Source organism: Brassica napus, chromosome C4, assembly GCF_020379485.1.
Source record: "Brassica napus cultivar Da-Ae chromosome C4, Da-Ae, whole genome shotgun sequence".
Lineage (NCBI taxonomy): Eukaryota > Viridiplantae > Streptophyta > Magnoliopsida > Brassicales > Brassicaceae > Brassica > Brassica napus.
In genome coordinates, this window is record NC_063447.1 from 41,114,681 (window position 1) to 41,134,445 (window position 19,765).

The window sequence follows — 19,765 nt, forward strand, 5'->3', positions numbered from 1 at the left end:
TTTCATATCGTTTAAATTAAACTATACGTGATATGAAAATGTATACTTATATTTTGATATTTGCATTGAACATATATTGAAAAGTTAATATTTTAATTTTGATATCTTCATTGTTTTTTAAATGATTATAAATTATTGAAATTATCCCACATTAAAAAAAAAAATTCGTTGGTGTAAACTTTTGTTACACAAATATGCAAATAATCATAAAATCATATTAGTAGAAACTTCATTTAATAAATATCCATATTAAAAGTGTACTATATATATATGTTAAGTTGTGGAAGAAGGGAACTCCAAGAAATAAAAAGTGTTAAGAGTATGTAAAACGAAAAAAAACCAAAAGGGGAAAAAAAATGAATTGAAAAGAGTCTGCTCTGAAACAAATTACAAAAAAAAAACTGTGTTCAGTTCTCCCAGTCTGTTGTCCATAAACAAGTAACCAATAAAACACCTCGACGACCCAAATCTAAGTGAAGAATGCAAACATCATCTCACAGCACCAATACAAGTAAAAAAAAAGGAGAATATTTCTCCGATATTTATAGAAGGAACTAATTTCTAAAGCTTGGTTTTAAAGAACAGAGTACAAACCAATTACGAGGCTCTCACTTCCAATCTGCCAGGGACAAAGCTCACACGGGTACACTGTTTTAACCGAGCAACGGCATCTTGCGACCTACCCACCATGAGATCGATGTAGACCGCTGTAATCGTAGCTTGTACATTGCTCGGTAGGAGAGCTAAAGCGTGTTGAATGAAAGGTCTGGCCTGGTCATAATGCCCTTGTGTTGCAAAGAGGGCGGCAAGGTTTGCAAAAAGTGCTCCACGAGCTTCTTCTGGCTTGAGTGAATCCCGGGCATTTCCTGTGGAACAATCCGATGTCTCCTCACAGTCGGAACTCATGTTCATCCGCCACGGGTCAAAGTCTTCTTGCGCAAATGGTAGTTTAAAATCTTCCTGTCCGAGTAGATAGGCAGATAAATGCGCACCAGCTTCACCGGGTCTGTTGAGCAAGCAGAGAGCCTCCGCTGCGTAAATATGGCCTAAGAAAACATATATCTTTGAACAATCTGGAAGTTGCAGGAGTGAATTAGCAGCAGACAAGGCTTTGATAGGATTCTCCAACTCCAATTCAACGTAAGCCATATTGGCAAGAAGAGCCTGTTTGAGCAAATGATTCTCTCTTCTACGGATATCCTTGTAAGCGGAGAGGGAGTTTTGAATTATGTCCTGGTTCATTCCTCCTTTTGCCTCCTTCAATTCTGAGTTGGTATCAGCATCCCCATGATCAGACCATGATGCCTCCTTGGTCTCATTTATCATCACGGATAGTGGTGACTCAAGATCTGATTTAGAGTAGTCATTCATGAGAGACACATTGAGCAAGTACATGCTATTCGAGAGACACACCCGTGCTAGTGGCAATGAAAGCTTTGGCCATTGGGCACTTCCACCAAGTTCCACGAATCCATTCTCTTCCATCATAAGTTGTCTCCACTTCCCTTTCCCAATCACATGGACTCTGATTTCTGATCTATCCGAAGAAGTGTTTCCCTCTTCCAAAAGACCCTTTTGTAAAGCCAGTATACAGCATTCAGCTATACGGAGCCAGAGGAGGGGCTGTCTGCAGAAAACTAGGCTTGCCTTCTGGAAGCATTGAGCAGCAAGTAGAGGCTTTCCACAAGCTAAATAAAGCACACCGCAGTTGTAAGTGATCAACAGAGACTTATCCTGTGAGAGAGAAAACAACTTCACCGGATTATCCTTTCTTAGTGATGAACAATTCCTTAGAGCTTTCGAAAATAACACAGAGGCGGCTTGATACTTTCCAAGCTGATAGTATATGCAACCAAGGTTGTTGTTGAAGATTCCTGAAGTCCTCAATTCTTTTTGAATACCGGAGACCAACAAAAGCTTTATAGCCTTTCGATGATTCCCATGAGCATACTCAAGCTGAGATTTCAAGAGGAGAGCCATAGAGGAGTCCCTTTTTTGAGCAATGTTCATCGCATGTTTAACTTCACGCTTAGCCAGTTTTACGTTTCTCGTAAGAAGTAAGAACCGGACCTTGTAAAGCTGCAACTCAAGCTTCACATCAACAGTCAAGATGGACCTTTCTCCTATTGTCTTGAGAAGATTGTTTGCTGGAATATGGCCAACTGGCTTCATTCGTTTCTCGGCCTCAATTTCCGCTAGAACATTGTCATACTCTAGACCTTCCTCACACAAACCACTTTCAGCAGCTGCTAAATCAGACTTCAAAGCATCTGAGGCCGCCGAGCTGCTCAGGAGAGAAGATGTTTTTGACACCTGATTTGAAGAAAGTTGCATTGTGCTTCCAATTTCCTCATGAGTTCCAAAACCAACACCAAAAGATTTGTCCAGATGGCCAAACACCTCCTGTAAAAATAACTACTTGTCAGATACAGATAGAAAACGAAACATATACAGAGAGAATCCATGCAATGACAATACAAACTGATCAATGCATTGCAAAAAACTGATTTCCTATTTCTCATGGCATTTCATACTAGGCAAAACAACAAGTTCTGCCTAGAACATGTTTAAAAGTAACAATAGCAAGCAGAAGAAAGAAGCATGGATATTGGCTGAAGAAGCAGATTTGAAGTACAAACAATACTTACCAAAAATTTGACAGCATCATGACAAGCCAGCGCACTATCCAGCATCAAGAAGCAGATTTGAAGTGCAATAGTCTGCAAATAAGCTGCAATAAAGTTGGGTGCCCCCGTAGGAAGGAATTAACAGAAGAGATGGAAAGAATACCTCGTCTAGCGGCTCAATATTTAGAAACAGAGGATCTAGAATGGATAAACATTTTGCATACTGATGCAGATGAAACCAGGTAACTGCCTGCAGAAGACAAGTGAACATCATCAATACTTAACCTTGACAAATGTGGAAGGCATAGCTGAGACTAAGAAAGAAACATGGGGAATATTGCTGAGAACATACAATGTTGAGAGTTGTTATAGTACTATCAAACTGATGCTTGGACACAGAGACGTTAGATCCAGGGTTTACAGCTTCCAGTGGTTCTTTTGCAAATTCTTCACTCTGTTTCTGAAATAAAAAAAAAAAAAAAAAGGAAGAGAAGAAGAAACCATCTTATAGACATTATTAACATAAAGAGAGTAAATAACTTTTTCCTCTTCGAGTAGAGAGAACCCAAATAGAAGTTTACCTTGACAGTGTTAAGATCTTCGAGTAGTTTCTTGGAATTAGAGCAAGCATTTTTGAAGTACTCTGCAATTGCAATATTGTGAAGAACCTGCTCAATCAATTGAAACAATTCAAAAGACATGATTTGAAGGCTTTGTCTGATAAGCTACAAAGACCATTTCTACTTTGCAATTGAGTCAGTCAACTATCTAAGAAGAAACATAGAGAAATGATATCTAAACTGAATGATGGATCCCAAAGACTTAAGAAACAGTTTACTTCAATTTTCTTTTTCCTTCCCATTGAACAAAACACTCTATCACTTAAATACACAAAAGATGTCAAGCAAATAACTGCCAACTAAACAAAAATATGGAACATGGTAAACAAGTGGAGAACACAAGTCTTGTTATGATCTAAAAACGAGTGAGGATTAATATCAAAGGCAAATCAAGAGCTCAAGTGGGTGTCTTTCTTACTTTTGGTTTAAACTAAAAAAAAGAGTTCATCTTAGTGTTATTTTCATTGCTTACTTCATGTATTCAACTTTACCAAACTAAACTATGTGATCTAACAAATCACATCTTGTATCTTTGTCCCCTTTTTCATTAAAAAGAAAAGAAAAAAAAAAGCAGACCTTGGGATCGTTCCGTTTCTTGTGGTTGAGCTGAATCAGAATGTCGATACACTCGTGGAATTTGCCAGATTGGAAATAGGAGAGAGCGTCTTTAGCGAGTGCAGAAGTTACAGACAGAACGATGGCTTCGTCGCAGATTGACCCATCTCTAGCGGCGTCCGATGATATCGAATCCATCGAGGAGGAGGATTAAACCAATCCGAGATTTTGAAGACAAATCCCAGAACCCTAGAGAAAGTAATTGGTGGAGAAGAAGAAGAGCGATGCACAGGCGCAGTTAATTGCGATGGGGAAGAAAGAGGTTGACACAAACGGTTAATGGGCCAGATTGGGCTGCCAAGATCCGCTCAGACCTTTTTTATATATGTATATATTTTTGATTCTTCTTGTTGTGCTTTTTCTTTTTTGATCAAAATTCTCGTTGTTGTGTATAAAGAAACAAAAAAATGAAGAAGAAGAAGAAATTGTGTGCTTATTGTATTGCGTGACTAATAAGCATATACTAGATTAAAAAAAAAAAATCTATTAGTGTCCGACATACGGGCATCTGGAAAATACATTTCGGCTAACCAAAGAAAAATCAATTCTGAAATACCGAAAAGAAGCAAAACATTCCAGCAATAGATCTCTCTAACCTCTTTCTAAAAGCTCTATGTATACAATTTCGCGTTCAGCGGCGGTTGTGTCTGTTGGGGTCGAAAACGGTTGCGACGAAGTTAACGTCCAAATCCCCGAAGAAGAAAACGTAGAAACCTTCTTCGACAAATACTTTTTCGAAATAGATTCTTCTTTACGAAAAGCTTTGCGGAGGAAACGCGAGTCATCGGAAAAGAGCTCGAAAAGGATCGCTACGCAGCGACCGAACACGTGCTTCGCTCGGTCACTACGTAGCGACCGAGCTCGAACCGAAGTTCAGTCGCTACGTAGCGATCGAGCGCTCGGTCGCTTCCGAAACATCGATACGACATTAGTCCATGCGTTCTCATCTACCCTTCGACGCTGTCTCCCGAAGACCGTAGCGAACCCATTTCACGATTCCCCGCCATTCTAAGTTATCGATCAAACTTTACCGTAAAAACCGCGGAAAGTTCGTTCTTTATCGAAAGAAGCCGTAATAAACACTTCGAGTCGGAAGACGGCCCAAAGGGACCTAAGACATGACTCGAGGCCCAACTTACGATTTCTTAACCAACAGCCCGTAAGCCGCATGACGTTTTACGCTTGGTTCGCGAGGAAAGATAAATATCAAGTTTCTGCGGATAAATACGAAATTTTGAAGATAATTACGAAGATCGGAAAAAATGGAATATTTCCATTTTTATGCCATGGCGGCTTAAGGGCAGAAGGGGAAAAGCGTAAACCGACCTTGGAGCCAGTATATAAGGAGTCCTAGGCGAGAGGCATGGGAGGGGACTTTTCACAGCAAACTTAGCACTTAGAGCAATTTTAGGCAATTTTCCGTTTTTGTTATTCGAGCTGCGACTCAATTAGGTTTTTACCGTCTTAGGGTTTTAGAACTAGGAATCTCGCCGACAGCTCTCGTAGCCCAGGCACTTACCTTGTTGTAAACGCTCAAACGCAGATTCGGAATAAGAACTATCTTGCTCTCTTTTTCGATTTCTTATTTTATTACTATTCTTGTTTCGTGTTCTGATTTCTTGGCGTGTGGTATTAGCAGATATCCGGGACCTCTGGGAAATTAGGGTTTTCTTAGTTTCCTTATTTAAACGGAAATCGACAGTGCGAATTTTGGTTCCCATATCGAGCGCTCATCCGGATCCAAAATTACCAACATGCAGCCGCAAAGTACTACAATTCCAACGTACGGAATCGCAGATTTAATCAGGGAGATCTAGTCCTTCGCAAAGTCTTCCAAAACACCACTGAACGAAACGCGGGAAAACTCGGAGCAAACTGGGAAGGACCCTATAAAATCGAAAAAGTCGTCCGACCGGGCTCCTACGAAATAGCCAACATGCAAGGCATAAAAATTCCAAGGACCTGGAACGCGATGCATCTCAAAAAATACTATCACTAAACAAACCAACTCACAATTACCGAACTACGAGACGGCTTGATCTCCATAAGGAGTACGTAGGCAGTTTGTCGAAAGGCAAATTCAGCTGTCCCCCCTCATTAAAAAGCGGGGGGGGGGGGGGGGGGGGGGGGGGGGGGGAGTGGATACGTATACTCGTATACTCTCAAACTCGAAAACATCCGACCGCGCCTTCGATGTTTCCAACATATCTTAACCAAGCAAATTATCTTTTATCCGCAAAACATTTTCAATATTCAAAAATAAATCATCCATTAGGAAGAAGCAGCCTTTGGCATCGCGAGACGTCGCAAGAGATGCCTCGAGGGTTACGTCTTCCGAACGACGAAAACGGACACTCCGTAAAAAAATGATGAACATTTTAACACATATCTTGCGCAAAAAACTCTAAACGACGGCACCTGCCGCCAAGTTCGGTGCTGATCACATCGAATTCTTGAACGTCCTAAACAGACATAGCCATCTCACTAAGATGACTCTCGTACATCCGACACAAGGATAATGGCGCTATAAAAGAAACACGAAATTTTGGTCCAGCACTTCCGGCTGGCTTAAAAATTGTCTCCGGAGAGATGCTCGATTCATATCTAACAAGTCATATAAGCCGAGAACCTATCGCGGACTTTAAAACGGTATGAATCAGGTTAAAATCGCAACAGATAAATCGATAGCCGGCTAGTCACCGCATAAAATCTTAAAACCGAAAGTAAACCTAGGTCTTGCCCTAAACCCAGTACACTGGTCTCTAACATCTCAAGGCATGATATCCAAAAGATACGAGATCCCAAAACCATGCCTCTATGTTTATATTCGACATCTCCAGATATCTCGCGAAGTCGATATCTCGCGGAAAAACTCTCGAAACAGATCTCGAACAAAACATTTCACATCGAAGAAGGATATGAGACGACAACTCATCACCCTTCTTCCACGCCATACGTAAGCTTATGAAAATTGCAACTCGATCATCTTGTCATAAAAAAAAAAAGCCGCAGAGCGGCAGGGATTCAAAGCCACATACGGCCAGTCCCGAAACACGAAATGAGGCCATTTAAGGCCGAAACATCAAACATAAAAAAAATCTCCCGCAAGAGATCTAACCAAAGTCATCCTCAGAGCTCACGCTCCCTCTGCACCCGTCACTTCATTCAAACCTGGAGCCGCATCACCTCCGCCTTCTCCGAGCACCGGATCTTTCCCCTCCGGGCCTTCTGAATACGTCGGAAGAAATCACGCGGATTTCAGGTCAGCTAGGATGAGATCAAAATCTCCATCCACGACTGCCAAATCTCCCTTGCAGCCGGAAAGTCGGGCTTCTTCGGCCTCTAAGGTCGGAGGAGTCTCGCTTTGGAACAACTGAACCACGGCCATCCCACCCTCAATCGTCGCCAAGGCTAAATCCATGTTCCGGATGCATTCGAGAGAGCCCATAAAGGCGGAAATATTCGACAAGCGAGCTTGAAACTCAGAACGAAGAGCGTCCTTGGCCTCTCGAATCCCGCGGCTTGCTAATCCTACATCGCCCTCGATCTGACGCTGAAGACGACGCACCTCCGAAGATTTGGCCTTCCTGGCTTTCTTATCCTTAAGCAATGAACTCGCCGTCTTCCCGAGATCCCTCTCGAGCTCCCCTATTGCGACCTCAAGTTTCGACACTTTCACGGAGTGAGAAACCTTGACAGCCATCAGCATGGCCTCGGTTTCAGACCATCTACCCTGCAGCTCCAACAACTCCCCAGCAAGACGACTGGTCTCAGAACCGCACTCGCTGATCATCCCGTCGATCAACGACATGAACTGCGAAACGAGAAGAAAGTTAGGGATTCTTTGTCTTTTAGAAAAATATGTAGCAATCAAGAAAGTAAGTGAGCGACAAACCTTTCCGCGAAGCCCCGACGCTGTGCTCGAGTCTCCTTGCTGCGAAGATTCCCCGTCAACGCCCTTGGTAAACTTCCTCTTTCGGCCCTTAGGCTGAGCAACCGGAACAACACTAGGAGCATGCAGCGCTAGAACGATCTCCTTCCTGGCCGGAGGAGGTGGCATAGAGTCAGCAACCCTCTCCTTATCTTCGACGAGAATCGGAGTCATGGACGATCCAGCAGGTAAAGCCGAAGCATCCGGAATGACCGAGCCTGCGAGAGTTCCCGTATCTCGCAGAGTTACGCCCTCGGTCCCATGACCCGGAGCAACGGCCAGTGCAGAAGAGGACGGTAACTCGGCGCCGGCTCAAACCTGTTCTTTCTCGGCTTGGCGACGAACTAATGTCTCTCGAAAGGAGAGATGGTCGGCAACGCAAGCCGGCGCTTCGACCAGAGAAGTCGGAATCGGCACCGGAGAGGTGGCCTCGCCCATCTCCACATCGGTACTTCGCTTGTCACCATGGGAAGAAGACATGTTAAAAACAAGAGATTTGGAGCTAGAGAGGTTTTGGAGGTTTGAGGAAAGGAAGGTGTGGAGCAAATGAATGACAAGAGCTCACTACTTATAGAAGTATGGGCTCGAAATTTTATATTTTTTTAATAAACACTTTCTCGAGAATTCTCTCCCGCAGAGTTTGAAGTAAACTTCGTTCAATACGCCTAGTTTTGCCAAAATCGTCAAACCGCCCGCTAGAGTCTCGACTCTAACGAGCTGGGGGGCTAACTGTTGGGGTCGAAAACGGTTGCGACGAAGTTAACGTCCAAATCCCCGAAGAAGAAAATGTAGAAACCTTCTTCGACAAATACTTTTTCGAAATATATTCTTCTTTACGAAAAGCTTTGCGGAGGAAACGCGAGTCATCGGACAAGAGCTCGAAAAGAATCGCTACGCAGCGACCGAACACGTGCTCCGCTCGGTCGCTACGTAGCGACCAAGTTCGAGCCAAGGCTCAGTCGCTACGTAGCGAACGAACGTCCATTCCGTTCGGTCGCTACGTAGCGACCGAGCTCGAACCGAAGTTCGGTCGCCACGTAGCGACCGAGCTCTTCCGAAACGTCGATATGACATTAGTCCATGCGTTCTCGTCTACCCTTCGATGCTGTCTCTCGAAGACCGTAGCGAACCCATTTCACGATTCCCCACCATTCTAAGTTATCGATCAAACTTTACCGTAAAAACCGCAGAAAGTTCGTTCTTTATCGAAAGAAGCCGTAATAAATGCTTCGAGTCGGAAGACGGCCCAAAGGGACCTAAGACATGACTCGAGGCCCAACTTACGATTTCTTAATCAACAGCCCGTAAGCCGCTTGACGGTTTATGCTTGGTTCGCGAGGAAAGATAAATGTCAAGTTTCCGCGGATAAATATTAAATACGAAATTTTGAAGATAATTACAAAGATCGAAAAAAATGGAATATCTCCATTTTTATGCTATGGCGGCTTAAGGGCAGAAGGGGAAAAGCGTAAACCGACATTGGAGCCAATATATAAGGAGTCCTAAGCGAGAGGCATGGGAGGGGACTTTTCACAGCAAACTTAGCACTTAGAGCAATTTTAGGCAATTTTCCGTTTTTGTTATTCGAGCTGCGACTCAATTAGGTTTTTGCCGTCTTAGGGTTTTAGAACTAGGAATCTCGCCGACAGCTAGCCCAGGCACTTATCTTGTTGTAAACGATCAAACGCAGATTCAGAATAAGAACTATCTTGCTCTCTTTTTCGATTTCTTATTTTATTACTATTCTCGTTTTGTGTTCTAATTGTTTGGTGTGTGGTATTAGCAGATATCCGGGACCTATGGGAAATTAGGGTTTTCCTAGTTTCCTTATTTAAACGGAAATCGACAGTGCGAATTTCGGTTCCCACAGTGTCGTCGGTCACCACCGATCTTTTGTTTTTTGTTTTTGTTTTTTTTGATGTAATGCTAGTGGTGTGCCCGCGCTTTGCGCGAGCTTTGCGCGGGTTGTATAACATTTGGGTTCTTAAAAATTTGTTAATTTTGTTTTTGCTGATTTGTTGTATAATTTTAAAAAATCCCTAGTCAGTAGTACGATCCATTGCAATGGCTTTATATTGCTGCTTTTTTCTAAACCTGTTGAAATAAGTAGGACTAATTTAAAAAAAAACAATAACTGATTTGAAACCCCAGTTGGAGAGGTTGTTGTTATGAACTCCTAAAATTAAGTAAGCACAACCTGAACTATTGTTTATTAACACATGTGAACCAGATGACGAATATCATAAGAATATTTATAACATAAACCTTATATGGGTTCAGTAATATAACATAATCCAAACATTCCAGCAATAGATCTCTCTAACCTCTTTCTAAAAGCTCTATGTATACAATTTCGCGTTCGGCGGCGTTTGTTTTGCGAAGGTAAAGCCACTGACTTTTGCGGAGCTAAACGAATATGTTATCACCTCTGCACCTCAGGTATACCATTGAGTTTTCTCGACTAAGACCTATGCAACTTTCTGAAATTTTTTTAAAATACTAACATATTACAAAGCAGGAAATTGAGGAGAGGCTTATATTGCTGAATTTTCCTTTCGACAAACTGCCTACGTACTCCTTATGGAGATCAAGCCGTCTCGTAGTTCGGTAATTGTGAATTGGTTTGTTTAGTGATAGTATTATTTGAGATGCATCGCGTTCCAGGTCCTTGGAATTTTTATGCCTTGCATGTTGGCTATTTCGTAGGAGCCCGGTCGGACGACTTTTTCGATTTTATAGGGTCCTTCCCAGTTTGCTCCGAGTTTTCCCGCGTTTCGTTCAGCGGTGTTTTGGAAGACTTTGCAAAGGACTAGATCTCCCTGATTAAATCTGCGATTCCGTACGTTGGAATTGTAGTACTTTGCGGCTGCGTGTTGGTAATTTTGGATCCGGATGAGCGCTCGATCTCGGTGTTCGTTATGAGATCGAGATCGTCGAGGAGCATTGCATTGTTGAGCTCCTGCGGGAAGTAATCTTCTTCGAACACCGGGGAACTCTACTTCTGCGGGAATCATGCATTCCGTTCCGTACACCAGGGCGAAAGGGGTTTCTCCTGTTGCTCGCCTCGGGGTGGTACGGTGGGACCAGAGGACTCCCTCGAGTTCGTCGGCCCACCTGCCTTTTTTGGCCTCTAAGCGTTTTTCAGTCCGTCGAGAATGGTTTTATTAATCGTTTCAGCTTGTCTGTTACCCTACGGGTACCTGGGCGTTGATTTGTTAAGCCGTATCTTCCATTTTTCGCAGAAAGCCTCGAACCGGGTCGAGATAAACTGAGATCCGTTATCGGTTACGATTTCGTAAGGAACTCCATGCCTACAGATGATGTTTCTCCATACGAAACTTTCGACTTGGATATCTTTTATACTTGCGTACGAATCTGCCTCTACCCATTTTGAAAAGAAATCGGTGAGGACTAAAAGGAAACGCTTTTGCTTTGAATTATGAAGGGGACCGACGATGTCCATGGCACAGCGCATAAAAGGATAGGGCGATGTGATGGAGGAGAGAACTTCGGCTGGTTGTCGGATGGTTGGAGCATGCCTCTGGCATTTTTCGCATTTTCGTGTGAACTTCTCGCAATCTCCGATCATCGTCGGCCAGTAGTATCCATGGCGCTTGATTTTCACTGCCAATGATCTTCCGCCGGAATGATTGCCGCAGGACCCGGAATGTACTTCTTCCATCACTTTTCTCGCTTTTTCTCCTTCCAGGCACGTAGCGCGCAGCCTGTGTTCGGACTTTGCGGGCTGACCATTTCTCGATGGGCAGGTGTCCGTTGATAATGTAGTCTCGAATTGTCTGCAGCCATGGGGTATCGCAGCCGTTATCAGATTGCTCTGATTGCGGTTGTATCGTAACTTCTTCTTCTTCGTCATTTTGGCCTTCTATGAGGTTGGCGACGATTTGTGGTCCGATGCTCGGATGTTCGATGAACTCGCCCGGAATTACCCTTTTAAGTCCTGGGTCAGAACTAGATGCTAAGGCCGCGAGGGCATCTGCCTGGATGTTTTCGGAACGAGGAATTCGCGTAAGGGCAAAACAGTCAAACTTTTATGCTAGTTTTTGGACCAATTTGAGGTACGCGTCCATCCGTTCGTCCCTGGCTTCATACTCTCCGCTGAAATGACTTGCCACTAACTGGGAATCGCAGTAAGCGTGGACGTTTCGTATTTTCAAGCCGTGAGCCAAACACAGTCCAGCGACGAGTGCTTTGTATTCGGCTTCGTTGTTTGAGGCGTGAAATTCCAGCCTGAATGATTGCTCTAAGATCTCGCCCGTCGGAGATGTGAGGCGAATTCCGATGTCTGATCCTTGCTTGGACGAGGATCCGTCGACGTGAAGGAGCCAAGTGGAATTTGGTTCCTCGTTGATTATTGTCTCTGTCGGTAATTCGACCAAGAAGTCCGCAAGCACTTGTGACTTTGCGCTTGCTCTCTTTCGGTACTCGATATCGTACTCGCTCAGTTCCACCGCCCATTTGGCCAACCGGCCTGATTGACTCGGGCTATGCAGAATCGTTCATAGGGGAAAAGTCATGAGGACGACGATCGTGTGAGGTTGGAAATACGGTCTTAATTTTCGGGCCGATGTTACGACCGCGCATGCTAATTTTTCCATTAGCGGGTACCTAGATTCGGCATCCAGCAAGGTTTTGCTTATATAGAAAATAGGTTTCTGTTCGCCGCGTTCTTCCCTGATCAGCACGCCGCTCACAACTGTTGCTGATACAGCGATGTACAAGAACAAAAGCTCCCCCTCCACGGGTTTTGCGAGGACTGGAGGGGAAGCTAAATACCGCTTCAGCTGTTGGAAAGCGTTTTCGCATTCTTCCGACCATTCGAATTTTTTTTTCCCCCGTAAGACATCATAGAAAGGCAGGCACTTGTCTGTTGATCGTGAAATAAACCGGTTAAGTGCCGCGACTCTACCGGTCAGCCTTTGGACTTCCAGCTTATTCTTTGGCGAAGCCATCTCGATCAGTGCGTTGATCTGTTTTGGATTAGCTTTGATGCCGTGGAATGGGACTAGGTAGCCGAGGAATTCCCCTGACGCCACGGCAAAACCTGCATTTTGTCGGGTTGAGCTTCATGTTATGGGAATTTAACTGCACGAAACATTCCTCGAGATGTGATACGTGATCCTTTGCTTGGAAGGATTTGACGAGCATGTCGTCGATATAATCCTGCATCGTTTTACCGAGTTGTTTAGAGAACATACGGTTCACGAGTCGTTGGTAAGTTGCGCCAGCGTTTTTGAGGCCGAAGGACATTACCTTGTAGCAATAGGTCCCGCGATCGGTGATGAACGCAGTCTTCTCGCGATCGTCAGGGTTCATCATAATTTGGTTGTAACCTGAGAAGGCGTCCATGAAAGACAGAATTTCGTTTCCCGCCATTGCTTCTACCAATCGATCGATTGTGGCAGGGGGAAACCATCTTTTGGACAGGCCTTGTTTAGGTCGGTAAAATCCACGCAAACTCGCCATTTTCCGTTTTTCTTTCTGGCTACTACAGGGTTAGCGAGCCAGTCTGGATACCTTACTTCCGTTATTGACCCGACTTTAAGCAATTTTTTGACCTCATCGTTGACCGCGGAAGCCCGTTCAGGTCCTAGCTTCCGCCTTTTTTGTTTGACGGGTTTGAAAGTTGGATCGATATTTAATTCGTGACACGTTATGTTAATATCAATCCCTGGCATATCTTCCGTGGCCCATGCGAAAGTATTGACGTTCTTTTTTAGACAGGTTATGAGTTCTGTCCTCAAAGGCTCGCGGAGATTGGCTCCGATCTCGACGTATCGTTCCGGAGATGCTTCGTCGAGAGAGACTGTGACCACAGGTTCGTAAGTTGGTTCGCGTTTTTCCTCTAGGGCCGTGAAGTTACGAGACTGCCAGAAGAGTTCAGCCGAATCTTGATTTCGCGAACCCTGGTCGGAGACCTTTTTCTCCGTTTTTCTTGGAGTGGTCTCGAGGTCTGGTCTTTTTCATTTTTGTTCTGCGGCGTAACACACCTGTGATACTCTTGGGTTTCCCCATATTACCTCGACTCTGTTAGGGGTTGGAAACTTGAGGCAAAGATGGTACGTTGATGGGATGGCACGCATGGCGTTCCCATGATAACGTTGTAAGATGCGGGACGGTCAAAGACTAGAAACTCTGTGACTCTTGTCACAGTTCCGACTTTGACTGCGAGATTAATCGACCCTTAGGCCATGGTCGTTTCTCCCAAAAGTCCCAATAGTGGGCTAGGGTATTTCACGATTTCAGATTGATCGATCCCCATTTTCTCGAGAGTATCTTTGAAGATGATATCGGCCGAACTTCCGATGTCGATTAGCACCCTAGCGACGTCGATATCTCGGATCGTCAGTTCGATAACAAGGAGACCGTTTCGAGGTTTGGCTCGATCGACCGTTGCTCCCCCTTGAACGAGATGACGTTCGCGCACGTTGAGTCTTGCATTTCGTTCCTGATCTTTGAGTGGCTTTTCCGGGTTAGATTGATCTGTACCCCCCCCCCTCCTTGCGCCAAACTGTGGGAACCGAAATTCGCACTGTCGATTTCCGTTTAAATAAGGAAACTAGGAAAACCCTAATTTCCCAGAGGTCCCGGATATCTGCTAATACCACACGCCAAGAAATCAGAACACGAAACAAGAATAGTAATAAAATAAGAAATCGAAAAAGAGAGCAAGATAGTTCTTATTCCGAATCTGCGTTTGAGCGTTTACAACAAGGTAAGTGCCTGGGCTACGAGAGCTGTCGGCGAGATTCCTAGTTCTAAAACCCTAAGACGGTAAAAACCTAATTGAGTCGCAGCTCGAATAACAAAAACGGAAAATTGCCTAAAATTGCTCTAAGTGCTAAGTTTGCTGTGAAAAGTCCCCTCCCATGCCTCTCGCCTAGGACTCCTTATATACTGGCTCCAAGGTCGGTTTACGCTTTTCCCCTTCTGCCCTTAAGCCGCCATGGCATAAAAATGGAAATATTCCATTTTTTCCGATCTTCGTAATTATCTTCAAAATTTCGTATTTATCCGCAGAAACTTGATATTTATCTTTCCTCGCGAACCAAGCGTAAAACGTCATGCGGCTTACGGGCTGTTGGTTAAGAAATCATAAGTTGGGCCTCGAGTCATGTCTTAGGTCCCTTTGGGCCGTCTTCCGACTCGAAGTGTTTATTACGGCTTCTTTCGATAAAGAACGAACTTTCCGCGGTTTTTACGGTAAAGTTTGATCGATAACTTAGAATGGCGGGGAATCGTGAAATGGGTTCGCTACGGTCTTCGGGAGACAGCGTCGAAGGGTAGATGAGAACGCATGGACTAATGTCGTATCGATGTTTCGGAAGCGACCGAGCGCTCGATCGCTACGTAGCGACTGAACTTCGGTTCGAGCTCGGTCGCTACGTAGTGACCGAGCGAAGCACGTGTTCGGTCGCTGCGTAGCGATCCTTTTCGAGCTCTTTTCCGATGACTCGCGTTTCCTCCGCAAAGCTTTTCGTAAAGAAGAATCTATTTCGAAAAAGTATTTGTCGAAGAAGGTTTCTACGTTTTCTTCTTCGGGGATTTGGACGTTAACTTCGTCGCAACCGTTTTCGACCCCAACAGACACAACCGCCGCTGAACGCGAAATTGTATACATAGAGCTTTTAGAAAGAGGTTAGAGAGATCTATTGCTGGAATGTTTTGCTTCTTTTCGGTATTTCAGAATTGATTTTTCTTTGGTTAGCCGAAATGTATTTTCCAGATGCCCGTATGTCGGACACTAATAGATTTTTTTTTTTAATCTAGTATATGCTTATTAGTCACGCAATACAATAAGCACACAATTTCTTCTTCTTCTTCATTTTTTTGTTTCTTTATACACAACAACGAGAATTTTGATCAAAAAAGAAAAAGCACAACAAGAAGAATCAAAAATATATACATATATAAAAAAGGTCTGAGCGGATCTTGGCAGCCCAATCTGGCCCATTAACCGTTTGTGTCAACCTCTTTCTTCCCCATCGCAATTAACTGCGCCTGTGCATCGCTCTTCTTCTTCTCCACCAATTACTTTCTCTAGGGTTCTGGGATTTGTCTTCAAAATCTCGGATTGGTTTAATCCTCCTCCTCGATGGATTCGATATCATCGGACGCCGCTAGAGATGGGTCAATCTGCGACGAAGCCATCGTTCTGTCTGTAACTTCTGCACTCGCTAAAGACGCTCTCTCCTATTTCCAATCTGGCAAATTCCACGAGTGTATCGACATTCTGATTCAGCTCAACCACAAGAAACGGAACGATCCCAAGGTCTGCTTTTTTTTTTCTTTTCTTTTTAATGAAAAAGGGGACAAAGATACAAGATGTGATTTGTTAGATCACATAGTTTAGTTTGGTAAAGTTGAATACATGAAGTAAGCAATGAAAATAACACTAAGATGAACTCTTTTTTTTAGTTTAAACCAAAAGTAAGAAAGACACCCACTTGAGCTCTTGATTTGCCTTTGATATTAATCCTCACTCGTTTTTAGATCATAACAAGACTTGTGTTCTCCACTTGTTTACCATGTTCCATATTTTTGTTTAGTTGGCAGTTATTTGCTTGACATCTTTTGTGTATTTAAGTGATAGAGTGTTTTGTTCAATGGGAAGGAAAAAGAAAATTGAAGTAAACTGTTTCTTAAGTCTTTGGGATCCATCATTCAGTTTAGATATCATTTCTCTATGTTTCTTCTTAGATAGTTGACTGACTCAATTGCAAAGTAGAAATGGTCTTTGTAGCTTATCAGACAAAGCCTTCAAATCATGTCTTTTGAATTGTTTCAATTGATTGAGCAGGTTCTTCACAATATTGCAATTGCAGAGTACTTCAAAAATGCTTGCTCTAATTCCAAGAAACTACTCGAAGATCTTAACACTGTCAAGGTAAACTTCTATTTGGGTTCTCTCTACTCGAAGAGGAAAAAGTTATTTACTCTCTTTATGTTAATAATGTCTATAAGATGGTTTCTTCTTCTCTTCCTTTTTTTTTTTTTTTTTATTTCAGAAACAGAGTGAAGAATTTGCAAAAGAACCACTGGAAGCTGTAAACCCTGGATCTAACGTCTCTGTGTCCAAGCATCAGTTTGATAGTACTATAACAACTCTCAACATTGTATGTTCTCAGCAATATTCCCCATGTTTCTTTCTTAGTCTCAGCTATGCCTTCCACATTTGTCAAGGTTAAGTATTGATGATGTTCACTTGTCTTCTGCAGGCAGTTACCTGGTTTCATCTGCATCAGTATGCAAAATGTTTATCCATTCTAGATCCTCTGTTTCTAAATATTGAGCCGCTAGACGAGGTATTCTTTCCATCTCTTCTGTTAATTCCTTCCTACGGGGGCACCCAACTTTATTGCAGCTTATTTGCAGACTATTGCACTTCAAATCTGCTTCTTGATGCTGGATAGTGCGCTGGCTTGTCATGATGCTGTCAAATTTTTGGTAAGTATTGTTTGTACTTCAAATCTGCTTCTTCAGCCAATATCCATGCTTCTTTCTTCTGCTTGCTATTGTTACTTTTAAACATGTTCTAGGCAGAACTTGTTGTTTTGCCTAGTATGAAATGCCATGAGAAATAGGAAATCAGTTTTTTGCAATGCATTGATCAGTTTGTATTGTCATTGCATGGATTCTCTCTGTATATGTTTCGTTTTCTATCTGTATCTGACAAGTAGTTATTTTTACAGGAGGTGTTTGGCCATCTGGACAAATCTTTTGGTGTTGGTTTTGGAACTCATGAGGAAATTGGAAGCACAATGCAACTTTCTTCAAATCAGGTGTCAAAAACATCTTCTCTCCTGAGCAGCTCGGCGGCCTCAGATGCTTTGAAGTCTGATTTAGCAGCTGCTGAAAGTGGTTTGTGTGAGGAAGGTCTAGAGTATGACAATGTTCTAGCGGAAATTGAGGCCGAGAAACGAATGAAGCCAGTTGGCCATATTCCAGCAAACAATCTTCTCAAGACAATAGGAGAAAGGTCCATCTTGACTGTTGATGTGAAGCTTGAGTTGCAGCTTTACAAGGTCCGGTTCTTACTTCTTACGAGAAACGTAAAACTGGCTAAGCGTGAAGTTAAACATGCGATGAACATTGCTCAAAAAAGGGACTCCTCTATGGCTCTCCTCTTGAAATCTCAGCTTGAGTATGCTCATGGGAATCATCGAAAGGCTATAAAGCTTTTGTTGGTCTCCGGTATTCAAAAAGAATTGAGGACTTCAGGAATCTTCAACAACAACCTTGGTTGCATATACTATCAGCTTGGAAAGTATCAAGCCGCCTCTGTGTTATTTTCGAAAGCTCTAAGGAATTGTTCATCACTAAGAAAGGATAATCCGGTGAAGTTGTTTTCTCTCTCACAGGATAAGTCTCTGTTGATCACTTACAACTGCGGTGTGCTTTATTTAGCTTGTGGAAAGCCTCTACTTGCTGCTCAATGCTTCCAGAAGGCAAGCCTAGTTTTCTGCAGACAGCCCCTCCTCTGGCTCCGTATAGCTGAATGCTGTATACTGGCTTTACAAAAGGGTCTTTTGGAAGAGGGAAACACTTCTTCGGATAGATCAGAAATCAGAGTCCATGTGATTGGGAAAGGGAAGTGGAGACAACTTATGATGGAAGAGAATGGATTCGTGGAACTTGGTGGAAGTGCCCAATGGCCAAAGCTTTCATTGCCACTAGCACGGGTGTGTCTCTCGAATAGCATGTACTTGCTCAATGTGTCTCTCATGAATGACTACTCTAAATCAGATCTTGAGTCACCACTATCCGTGATGATAAATGAGACCAAGGAGGCATCATGGTCTGATCATGGGGATGCTGATACCAACTCAGAATTGAAGGAGGCAAAAGGAGGAATGAACCAGGACATAATTCAAAACTCCCTCTCCGCTTACAAGGATATCCGTAGAAGAGAGAATCATTTGCTCAAACAGGCTCTTCTTGCCAATATGGCTTACGTTGAATTGGAGTTGGAGAATCCTATCAAAGCCTTGTCTGCTGCTAATTCACTCCTGCAACTTCCAGATTGTTCAAAGATATATGTTTTCTTAGGCCATATTTACGCAGCGGAGGCTCTCTGCTTGCTCAACAGACCCGGTGAAGCTGGTGCGCATTTATCTGCCTATCTACTCGGACAGGAAGATTTTAAACTACCATTTGCGCAAGAAGACTTTGACCCGTGGCGGATGAACATGAGTTCCGACTGTGAGGAGACATCGGATTGTTCCACAGGAAATGCCCGGGATTCACTCAAGCCAGAAGAAGCTCGTGGAGCACTTTTTGCAAACCTTGCCGCCCTCTTTGCAACACAAGGGCATTATGACCAGGCCAGACCTTTCATTCAACACGCTTTAGCTCTCCTACCGAGCAATGTACAAGCTACGATTACAGCGGTCTACATCGATCTCATGGTGGGTAGGTCGGAAGATGCCGTTGCTCGGTTAAAACAGTGTACCCGTGTGAGCTTTGTCCCTGGCAGATTGGAAGTGAGAGCCTCGTAATTGGTTTGTACTCTGTTCTTTAAAACCAAGCTTTAGAAATTAGTTCCTTCTATAAATATCGGAGAAATATTCTCCTTTTTTTTTACTTGTATTGGTGCTGTGAGATGATGTTTGCATTCTTCACTTAGATTTGGGTCGTCGAGGGTGTTTTATTGGTTACTTGTTTATGGACAACAGACTGGGAGAACTGAACACAGTTTTTTTTTTGTAATTTGTTTCAGAGCAGACTCTTTTCAATTCATTTTTTTTTTCCCTTTTGGTTTTCTTTCGTTTTACATACTTTTAACACTTTTTTTTTTTGGAGTTCCCTTCTTCCACAACTTTGCAAGGTTTTTTGTTGTACTTTATGGGTAAAGACTCTAAAAGCATATATAAATCATAGGTGAAAATGGGTAAAATTCATGACATATCAATTTCTTTATACATGATGCTAATTGTAGACAGTATCGCAGAGAG

General features: G+C 43.2%; 2 protein-coding genes across 2 annotated transcripts; one reads left to right on the forward strand and one right to left on the reverse strand.

Annotated features, from left to right (window-relative positions):
- Nucleotides 1–344: 344 nt before the first annotated feature.
- Nucleotides 345–4,176, reverse strand: LOC106393763 (CCR4-NOT transcription complex subunit 10-like). Its single transcript, XM_048754728.1, has 6 exons — nt 3,824–4,176; nt 3,209–3,295; nt 2,980–3,087; nt 2,791–2,877; nt 2,649–2,720; nt 345–2,403 (listed from the first exon to the last, which is right to left on the reverse strand). Exons 1-6 carry the CDS (start codon nt 3,998–4,000, stop codon nt 598–600), a joined length of 2,337 nt encoding a protein of 778 aa, XP_048610685.1. The 5' UTR covers nt 4,001–4,176; the 3' UTR covers nt 345–597.
- Nucleotides 4,177–15,732: 11,556 nt separating this feature from the next.
- LOC111205350 (CCR4-NOT transcription complex subunit 10) lies at nt 15,733–19,564 on the forward strand. Its single transcript, XM_022701039.2, has 6 exons — nt 15,733–16,083; nt 16,612–16,698; nt 16,820–16,927; nt 17,030–17,116; nt 17,187–17,258; nt 17,504–19,564. The coding sequence occupies exons 1-6, from the start codon at nt 15,907–15,909 to the stop codon at nt 19,307–19,309; spliced, it is 2,337 nt and encodes a 778-aa protein (XP_022556760.2). The 5' UTR covers nt 15,733–15,906; the 3' UTR covers nt 19,310–19,564.
- Nucleotides 19,565–19,765: the final 201 nt, after the last annotated feature.